The sequence below is a fragment of the Hippocampus guttulatus genome, chromosome 12 (genome assembly GCF_054856545.1).
Source record: "Hippocampus guttulatus isolate MCC_2025c chromosome 12, RoL_Hgut_1.0, whole genome shotgun sequence".
Lineage (NCBI taxonomy): Eukaryota > Metazoa > Chordata > Actinopteri > Syngnathiformes > Syngnathidae > Hippocampus > Hippocampus guttulatus.
Genome location: NC_141272.1, coordinates 3763367 through 3774578, shown reverse-complemented (window position 1 = coordinate 3774578; position 11212 = coordinate 3763367). Strand labels below are relative to the sequence as shown.

At 41.9% G+C, this 11212-nt stretch overlaps 1 protein-coding gene across 1 annotated transcript; it reads left to right on the top strand.

The window, feature by feature from the left end:
- Positions 1–6112: 6112 nt before the first annotated feature.
- Positions 6113–8831, top strand: smtla (somatolactin alpha; the record flags this gene model as incomplete). The annotated part of the gene is made up of 4 exons (XM_086125338.1): positions 6113–6325; positions 6952–7065; positions 7669–7848; positions 8637–8831. Coding segments are annotated over 4 exons (702 nt in total), but the record flags the coding sequence as incomplete, so codon positions are not given.
- Positions 8832–11212: the final 2381 nt, after the last annotated feature.

The window sequence follows — 11212 nt, the reverse complement described above, 5'->3', positions numbered from 1 at the left end:
CAATAGTTTCGAGAGAGTCAAATTAAGTGCACATTTAAAGGTTATTACAGACCTGCCAAATTTTACTGAGCAACAGAAATCAGGCAAAAGATTTGGTCGATAAATGCGTTTGATGACACGGCAATTCAAGACGTGGCATTATAGCCAGTGTTCGCGCTGTCCACTCGACATCTTGCCAGTGGTGATTGACAACAAAATGGCCCACGTCAAAAGCTGTGTCTGTACACGCTCATTCTGCCCGATGTGGACAGCGTTCTCTCACGGTTGACTTTCGTTCCAAGAGTGGTCACGGTGGGATGCCGGAGCCCGATCCAAGCTGGCTCCAAAGGCCGACTGCATCCTGGACTGGTCACCAGTCAGTCCAAGACGCATATTGAAGCGGACAACCATTTAGTCACACATTCACAACATCACTGAGTGAGAACGGAACTCATGCTTCCTGCACTAAAGTCAGAGAGTGAAGTTCATCATGATGGAATATGGACGTAGTCTGTGCAGCGCACTTTATGTGTCTTGACTCTGAATAACGTAAGCCACCACCTCCAGTAGTTTGTCTATAATGTAAAATGCATTACGTGTGCATGCGTGTGTTAAATCCAGGCGCGAGAGAAATGTCTGCAGCGCCGTACTTCCAAATTGAATGTAAATATGATTCTGCTTGATGTATGTTGACTCATAAGAATGAGAATAAAGAAAACACAACATGTCACGGCAAGCAGGTGGCGGCCACGTGATGAAACGCAGCGACGCAAAGGAAATGTCACATGAATAGTTTCTAAAATAAAAAAAGAGGCAGACTAATTATGCTCTGTTGTTTATAAGACGCTCGAGCCCCCATCTTTTATTCATCAAGACTCAAGGCAGCTGGAGGTTCTCTGTCAGAGTCGCTCACGTTCGCTCTCTCAAATCTCATTTCAAACAGAAGCCGTTGAGCCGTGGAACTGCATTCTGCATCGCAATGAACTATCGCATTGAGCTTAGAAAAGGATGAGGAAAATTGACATTAGCATTGTAAACAGGTGGACGGGTCAAGAGCGACTTGGAGAAAGTGGAAAGAGCAAGAATGAGAGAGAGAGAGAGAGAGAACGAAAGAAAGAGAGGCGGAGGCTTTCGAAATGTTACCTGTCAATGATCGGCGCACGGCAAGCAAATGTCCACCAAGTTCAGGAAGTTAAGTCAACTCAGGGTAGGCTGCTGGCTTGCAGCCTGTCACCATCAGACCTACATGCACCGTTGCACTTATGCAATTCCAACGGAAACACATTGCGCGTTTCTTTTCCAGTTTTATTTACTTTTTGGGAAGACATCTTCATGTTTGTTTCCCCATCCTAATTGTAATACAAACGTTAGATTAATCATTTTTCCCCATTGGAAGATCCATACATCAAATGGAGCAAGAGAAACAGAGACATTTTAAAACCCAATGGATTTGAAAAAAACAAATGCCAATCGATAAGAAGACAAAGGACTACTGTGTCTACACTGGCAAGTGAATATAGTAATATTAATAACATGAGATTAAAGTTCAAAATAAAGGAATACTGCTTCCATGGCCGCTTAGTCCGCCAAATGTTTCAAAGTTTCCGTCATTCGTCACTCACCAGCAAAACAGTACTAACGAAATGCCGACTTCTGGTTATGTCACTTGTTTATTTTATTTTTTTTAGGTTTTTAAAAAATGTTTTTTATCTCATAATTTACATCAGTATTCTTTCTAAATAATATAATCATAATATTCTCATAATATTATGATATGATTTATTTCCAACACTGTGGAATTTTTTATCCCAATAATCATCATTTTATTTTCCAAAATGTCTCATAATTTTGTCACTTTTTCTCGTGCCTATTTTTTGTGACCTTATCCTTCAAACTTTCCGACAACCATTGCCTGTATCAAACAAAAACAAGAAGAAGAGATCGATAGGACTTATAAAATTGTTTCTCAAGGTTAACCTTCCACTATCCATTTCGAACAGAAAGGCACTGGTGTGTTTTGTCTGTTTTTCCTTTATGATGAGAAGTAAAAAAAAATGACTCAGGATTGCTGTGTGTTTGTCTATTTAAAAGCAAGGCCAAGAAGCAACGATGCACTTCAACACGAAACTGCCTAGCCAGCTTGAGAGGTGTCTCTGCTTGTGCTACCAATAATACAGACTACCTCGTCTGAAAAGCAATCTGGGGTTGCCATGGCAATGACAAATCAATATGGTTTTGAACTTCACAGTGAAATGTAAAATGTGTTTTATATACAGTATATATCCATCCATCCATCCATTTTCTGTCGCGCTTTATCCTCACTAGGGTCGCGGGGGGTGCTGGAGCCTATCCCAGCCGTCTTCGGGCAGTAGGCGGGGGACACCCTGAATCAGTTGCCAGCCAATCGCAGGGCACACAGAGACGAACAACCATCCACGCCCACACTCACACCTAGGGACAATTTAGAACGTCCAAACAGCCTGCCATGCATGTTTTTGGAATGCCGGAGGAAACCGGAGTACCCGGGAGATAATATATATATTGGCCACGTTGGCTTCACAGTGCAGAGGTACCGGGTTCGATTCCGGCTCCGGCCTCCCTGTGTGGAGTTTGCATGTTCTCCCCGGGCCTGCGTGGGTTTTCTCCGGGTACTCCAGTTTCCTCCGGCATTCCAAAAACATGCATGGCAGGCTGATTGATCACTCTAAGTTGTCCCGAGGTGTGAGTGAGGGTGTGCATGGTTGTTCGTCTCTGTGTGCCCTGCGATTGGCTGGCTACCAATTCGGGGTGTCCCCCGCCTACTGCCCGAAGACAGCTGGGATAGGCTCCAGCACCCCCGCGACCCTAGTGAGGATGAAGCGGTTCGGAAGATGAATGAATGAATGAATGAATGAATATATATATATTAATTGCCTCTATGGCAATATAAGTCCTCAGAACATGAGGGGCTGAAAGGGTAAATTAAAAAGAAAGATTTGGTGCTCCAGACACCTTTGGAATTTATATGATCCATCTCTGAGCTGCCATCTGGCCGCCTTGGCTTCTGTTAATAGCAGGCTTTACTCTGAGCTAACCAAAATGTGGTTGGAGTCAGACAGCCAAGCAGAGCGGGGCAGGCAAAGTCTGGCGGTGGGGAAGGCAGGAGGTAACGGGAACAGTCCACAAGAGGTAAAGGGGGATATATTGTAGGTTTTTACACGGAAAAGAAAGACAAAAACAGAATGAAAAACCTTGAGCTTGACAGGTGCAGGAGCAAGTGCACCTCAGGGGGAACATGTACTGAGAATGAGGAGTAAAGCACAGAAGCGAAGCTTAGGAGAACATGTGCCCCAGGAAGGATGTATTAAAGTACCTTTTGTCTTCCCAGCATCGGGAACTTCTTTGATAATAACCTCGCCAAGCATTTCCTTTTTTTTTTTTTTGTAAATCTTACTTTGAAAAAGAGTGAAGCGAGTGCTTTCTACCACAATTGTGATCGAAGGTAGTTGTGCCTCTGCCCACACAAATTCATCCCTCAGTGGGTGTGTGTGTGTGTGTGTGTGTGTGTGTGTGTATGTATATATACACAGTATAGAGAGAGAGAGAGAGGTGGCCCGGTTATCCAGGGGTCAGCGTGTCAACCTCACAGTGCAGAGGTGCAAGTTTAGATTCCAGCTCTGGCCTCCATGTGTGGGGTTTGCATATTCTCCTCGGGCCTGCGTGGGTTTTCTCCGGGTACTCCGGTTTCCTCCCACATTCCAAAAACATGCGTGGCAGGTAAATGGAACACTCTAAATTGTCCCGAGGTGTGAGTCTGAGTGCGAATGGTTGTTTGTCTATATGTGCCCTGTGATTGGCTGGCAACCGCTTCAGAGTGTCTCCCGCCTCCTGCCCGAAGCGATGGGCTCCAGCACCCTCCGTGACCCTTGTGAGGTTGTGAGGATAAGGCGCTCAGAAAATGGTTGGAAGAGGAGATTTTATATATATGTATATATATATATATATATATATATATGTGGAACAAAATTGCTGTCAGATGCTTTGCGACACACAGGCATCACCTTGGTTGTGCGCCTGCATTTGTTGTCTGGAGCGACTGGAGACGTGACCAATTTCATTTTTAACGCTCCACGCCTGCTCTCTTTATCCCCTGTTAAAAAATGACACATCACTAAGCAAGACAGCCCTGGTACCAAAACACTGCCAAATCCCAGAGGGGAGCACGCAAGAGAAATTCATCAGCACTGATGAATAGCAAGGATCTGTAATTCTCCTTTTACATGCAGGTGTGCTCTACCTCACTCCCCAAGGGGAAGAGGTTTCTCATGGAAAATAATGGAGCCCAATTAGAAGCAATATTGTGTTGAAAGAAGAAAGTCTTCGCAAAGTGAAATGGTAATGAAGCCTGGGGCAAAGTTACAATGGATCCGAATCGCACTTGTCAGTCGCAGTTCTCTCTCAATGTCAGTAGTTTTCTACTAGAGAACACACTATATATATATATATATTTATTGGATGTGTGTAACAATTTCACAGCCATTATGAGCTAAATTATTATTCGGTTGACAGAGTTTTCATGCAACGCCGTCTTTCTCGTCTCTGCCCTATTTTGAGGAGGCTGGCCGTGTACTTTTCAACTCTGTTGCTGTTAGATTAATTGACAAAATCATCGGGCTGTCAAAGTCTTGCAAAGAAAACTCCCCTTTGTATTCCCTCCACTGCCGCTACATTGCCATTCAACTGCGATATCCTTGTGACAACAGGAATGATAAAAGAGGAGCAGGCTCTCCCGTGTGCACGCTTGACAATGGTTTGGAGCTCATTGTGCTTGCCACTTGTGGATTCCCAGAGTGAAAATGACTTTTGGCCACACAACTCAACACTATGTTGAATGCTTTGTTTGATTCCTCATTTCTAAAACCATTTCTGAGAAGCTCAAGTATAATTGCGCAGCCTGCACTGAAGCAAAAAACGATGGTGTTACACCACTGGCAGGTGTCACACAAATGTCAAGCTTCTTCACCACGGGCAAACTGCCAAAGGACTAGAGGTGGGACGAGAAAGGTGAAGTGGCGACAATGTTTTAATATGGAAAAGTGTGAATTTGCATCACGCGTGATGCAGAATCCAGCAACATGACACCCATCAAATGCGTTTTCTAATCCCTAGAAACACGAGAAAAGCCGTAGCGCTATGACGTTCATCTCTTCTACTATGTTTAATCTGGTTTAAGGATTCTTTTTTCCAGACAACGCTTTTGTTTTTGTTTTTTGTTTTTTTGTGAGAAGAAAAGTGTTTGGTGCGTGTGTGTGTGTGTATGCAGTGGCAGTTTGGGCATTTTATTCCATTTGCTTTTTTAATCTTAATCTCACGGACTGCTGTTGCGATGTCCGTGATGTATTGAAGAATTCAATCATAGAGGATTTGTGTAATGTAGCGTTGCTCAAGTTCTCGTAGTTGACATCTAAATGCTCAAAATCACTGGTCTGTCTGGGCCTCAATATGAGTCCCTCAATCGTCCAAGTTTTTAGTAGGTTCTTGCCAAGCATGTTTGACTATAGTTGCCCATAGTTGCCACTGACTTTATGCACTATGTGTTACATGTTGGCCCCACCTCAGGAATGGGCAAATTAATAACTTGATAATTGTGTAGCTAACATTTAATAAATGGATATTTTTAATTTTTTTTTTTTTTTTTTTACCATTGAATTACTTGAATAACTAATCCAGTTAAAATAATGTTATTATAAAAAAAGAAAGAGTAAGGGAGGGCCCGGGGGGAATAAATTAACTCATCTGTGACAAATAACATGGCCCTTCTGTCCATTTCAAAACTCAAATGTGGCACTTAAGTTCAAAAGTTTGCCCAAGCCTGCCCGGGACGAACGACCTTTTCATGTATTCATGGCCTGGTCAGGCTCCATAAAAGAGGCTTGACCACCTGCTTCGCGCCATCATTGAGAAGACAGGTGGCAGAAGAATCTCCAAGATGACTGGTATTCCTATACTTTTTCATCCGTCTCAATACAGATGTGACTGTTTTAGTGCTTGAGCCTGCGCTCTTTGAAGATTCAAGCGTGGCGAAATATAAAGCAATTATTTTTCAAGCTCCTGGTCTAGTTCTATAATGGACGCGTATTGACACCATCTGCATTGTTTGCGTTTGTTTCCAGCTCTACAGGAAGCTCTCTGGGCCGTGCTGTTATGGCCTTGCCTTCTTAGCACCAGTTTCCTGCTCGAGTGTACGGACCAGGATCAGGTCATCCACCCCTACTGTTTATCCATTTCGCAGGATAAGCTTCTGGACAGGGTGATGCAGCATGTCGAGCTCATCTTCCGCGTCTCTGAAGAGTCATGCTCTTTGTTTGTAAGTAACCGTAACCCGAACACAGACATTCAAAATTTGCAGCACGAGTGGGGGCCGCCTTGAAGCACAAGAGTTGAAATGCGTGACGGGGTTCACAAATGGATAACAACCCATACGATTTCATTAAAGAGCGGTATTGGATGTGTTGAATATTATGGTTGCATATTATTATCTTCCAATGCTCAAAAGCTTGACAAAAAATGCTATCTGTCATCATTTACGTATCCAGTCGCGCTCATGCTCAAAATTTTGTAACGTACTTTTACTGAACTAAAATCACTGTGCGCTGTTGTCTTTTCACACCTACCGATCTTCTTAGTGCCGCGCCCCCGAGTAACCTCTTCTCTGAGCCGCGGTTTTATTGAAAATCAGTGGCATCATGGGATTTTCAAAAAGGTACACTGCATATATTGTGAACCGGATGCAGAGGCGAGGGTAGAACTCGTCACAAAGGAGATGTTCCACGCTGACGAGCGATTGCAGTCGTAGCTGCTGCAAAAGCCGTGAAGATGATGTCCAAGTTGGCTTCTTGTTTGTCATTTTTCATTTTCTTTTTAAATGAATAGAAAAAAAATCCTTGTTTGTATGTGACCTCTCCACCCGCCACCTGTCTGCGTCACGTGCAGGAGGACATATTTGTCCCGTTCCCGTTGCGGCTCCAGAGGAACCAGGAGGCCTACGCGTGCTTTACAAAGGCCATCCCCATTCCGAACTCCATTGGCGAAGTCCAGCAAATGTCTGTAAGCACAAACCTCTGCTAAAGCTAATGCATTTCATGTACCGGTACTTGTTCCAAACTGGACCTGTTGACTTTAAGCAAAATATCAAGAGCGGAACAAGCCGTAAACTGTCTCAGGGGTCATTCCAGAACGGGAGGAAAATTTAATCATCAATTATTTTTGAAAAACAGAGTACTTATTGAATGTTTTGTTATGATTTCAAGAAAGAAGTACTGAACCATCATATCATTTGAACCGTCCAGCTCAACAAAGACAAGAGAAATAAGATAAGAAAAACTTTAAAAAGTAAATAAATTAATTAAATAATAATTTTTAAAAATTATAATAAATTACATATTTAGAAATAAATAAAATCAAATAAACAAGCCATTTTAGGAGTTACTCAAGCAAATAATCTTAAATAGTATTTTACAAACCACTACAACTGCAGCTGCAGACACATTTTGTCCCTGGACAACGACAATTTCCATAATGAGTGCATGTGTCTGCGCATGGCTTCCATATGGATTATTTGGCGTTTTATGGGGTGAGGAGTTTAGTCCAATGCAGGAATCAGTCATAGCAAGTAATTTGTACATCTAGTAAATCATTCATGCCTTCCAGGACAAATGGTTGCTCCACTCCGTGCTAATGCTGGTCCAGTCGTGGATCGAGCCCTTGGTCTACCTCCAAACAACACTGGACCACTATGACGGTGCTCCGGAAATGCTCCTCAACAAGACCAAGTGGATGTCCGACAAACTTATCAGTCTGGAGCATGGAGTCGTCGTACTCATCAAAAAGGTAGGCGACGTCAATCGGAGAGTGAAATCGTTAGCAAGCACCATTTGGCTCGTGATGATGGTTGACCTGCTGAATACTTCCAGATAATATTCCGGAGTGGCCACCGATGTCTACATTTACAGAGCAGTTATATTACTTGCCATTTCAGGGAGATTCTAATGAATTATTATTCATTATTATATTGCAGAAACAAATTGTTGAAGAAATTGACGTGTAACGTTAGTTGACATGTGAGTCATCCGTCATTAGACTTGAAGCTACTTTTCATTGTCTTTTTGTGTAAACAATTCATTTACTTTGAACTTATTATATTCATAATATTATATGGTTCTGATCACACTTGATTGGTATTCCTCATTGATGACACCATAAAATAACTTCTTCTTGTGATACACGGAAGTTTTGTGAGGTCAAATTTTTTAAGCATTTTTGAATGCTGCTCTGCTCAATGGCCACCTTTTCCCATGACGCAAAATAATACAGACGTGTTCAACGAAACAGGCTCATGGGATTTCATACAGAGCGAGTCATTTGGTTAAGTCATTTGAGACACCATCATCATGATTTCATTCATACGGTTTGTGAAATTTTTCTTCAGCGGTGTGCTGTGAGTTTTTTTCCAGTGTCAAATGTGTTTCCTTTTCTCACTGAAGGTTGGGAAATGCTGTTTAAATGACAAACGAAAAAAATGAACCATCAATCCGTCATTTTGACCACCGCTGTTCAATGTTTTGACATCACTTGGAGTCAAACGTTCCCCTGTGATGTGACTGAATGTGTCTGTCCAGATGCTGAATGAGGGCCTTCTGACAACCAGTTACAGTGACCAAGGCCTGTTCCGATACGACATGCAAACAGACATGGTAGAATCTGTCATGAGGGATTATATTTTACTCAGCTGCTTCAAGAAAGATTCCCATAAAATGGCGGTATTCCTCAAGCTTCTCAAGTGTAGACACACCGACAATTCCAATTGTGCGTGAAAACTAAATTCACTCTTCAACTTGTTATGAATTCCTAGTAGATAGTGTTATGGCGGGGGCGGGGGCAGCACTTGAAATAAAAGCTTTTAAAGACAAAAGAACTTGTGTCGTTTATCTTTGCAAAGAGTGGCAAGTAGTGTTGTGACACGTTGGCAAGAGATTTCATGACCAGATGTTCATAAATCACACAGCTGACGGTACGTGCGTCAATGTAATTTGCCTGACTTGAATGCCTGCAGCGTGGGTTCAGGTCCCACTCAGTGACAGTGTGAGTGAAAACTAATAACTTCAAATTCAAACTGGACAATTTAGATTTGAGTTTTTCAATGGAATCATTCAAATTAAACAAGACAAATTCATTTTGGTGTCAAAGTCATTCGCAGACCACTTTGGAGGTTTTGGTGGCACATGGTGGAAAAAGTAGGAATAGAAGAATGTATTTAATTTTTTTTTTTTTTTGATATGACCCTGCCCGAAATAATGTCAGGAAAAAAAAATCCAACCATCTGCTGAAGTAGGCTTTTATGTCATTTTTTAAAATCCGATCTGAGCACTTTTTGCGGGTTAGCAGGATTTCGCAGCCCTCCTTGCTGGAAAAGGGACCTTGGCAATGGTGCTCATAAACACGATTTTGTGACAGCACAAATGCGGATGTTATGAGTATGTGGTCGAGTTTGAAAGAATTCGAACGTTTTTTTATTTATTTTTATTTTTTCAAACTCAGATATCCCGCCTTTATCTCATCAGCTTGTCGGCAATAAACGGAAAACCTCTTCGCCAGCCATTTCTGAACCAGCGGCTGTGGAACAAATGTGTTCCCTTTAGGCGAGGAAAAAGAAGGAAAATGCCAAAAGAGATTGGTCTTAAATCAATGCAATTTCCTGCTTTTCGTGTCTGTGGCCAGAGGGAGCTTCTTGGCGTTTTCACTTTTCTGTCTTTGATATACTGTGAGTCTCCGCAAGCAGAAGGAGGCAAGTGGTGGAGTCTGCATTTGTCTTCCCACCAATGTGCGTCTGCTTATGTGTTTCTTAGATCAAAAAACAGGACTAAAAACCTTGTGCACTTCCTTCACTTCAGGAAGCAGTTTCATTTTTTTTTAATTGAATAATTTCCTTTTCAGTAAGACACCACAGATTACCAGTGTTTGTTTGGCTTTCATTCCATGTCTGTATTTCCCTGAATGAAAAGGTTTGATGAGATCTTGTACATCTTGTGTCGATGGACCTAGAGCCTTTAAGTGCAAACGGATGCTGATCGGTGTGCTCAATTCACTTTGGGTCCAGATAAGCAACACTCACATTTTTTTCTCTAATTTCCCTCTTCATTTACAGATGTATAGATTTTTGACATTAACTGCATACTTTTAGAAAGAGCCCCGAGTGTGTCGCATCCCTACTATGATTTACTCATTGAGCCTGTTGGTGCATGGGACAAAGGGCATTACAGTGAAACTCCTCTACAACGAAATCATGTTTGCAGCAAGAAGTTTTTCACAACAGGGTACTTTTCACTGTAGCAAATTTTATATCAGACGTAAACACGAACACACACACACGCAAAAAATATATGTGTACTTTTTATTCTTATTCCAATAGTGCATAAGTATGAGCATACACCGATTTGACACATCATATAGCCAGCGTAGAAAGAAAAAAAGGGAAAGAAATTGCGAAATTTACGATCAGCATTTACTTTCACTTACATCAATTTCTTGCATAATGTATTTTATTTTGCTTTCTCCAGCTTTCATTTTTATTACCTTTATCCTGTCTTCAAGCGTTAAAACTTTTCTTTTGTTAACTCCTTGGTCTGCAAAGGTCCCTTTTGTCGCCATTTTAGCACTGCAAATACTGTATTTCCTGTACTACTGCGCATGTGCAAACCAGTTCGGTGGTTGCTGTTGCCATTTCCGAACAAAGCAGTAGAGGTCGCTGTGGCATGCTGAGGTTGTATTAGACTTATGCAGGAGGCTTGTTTTCATTGTAATGAATCTCGTTATGAAGCAAGAGCAGAGAAAAAGGTTTGTACAATGGAATAGGGGGACTTTTCGTTGTAGGAGGAGCAGAAAAGTGGGAATGGCTTTCATGGATGAAAATTGTTTCACACAAGGGGTATTTTCGCCCATGTAGGTTTCGTTGTCGAGGAGTTACACTGTAACATTAGCTGGGATGCTACAATATTCTAACATTGTTAGCATTTTTTTTCTATGTAGCCGATGGCTCCAAGTCAACTTTTTTGATGCCTATTTTTTGATGATTATTTATCAGAGGTTTCACTTCATTATTATGAATGATGGCGATTTGAACAACAAAATTCTCTCCAATGTTTTAGGCAGATTTTTTTCTTCCCCAAAAAATAGTCGGACTCCGGCAGCATTGAGC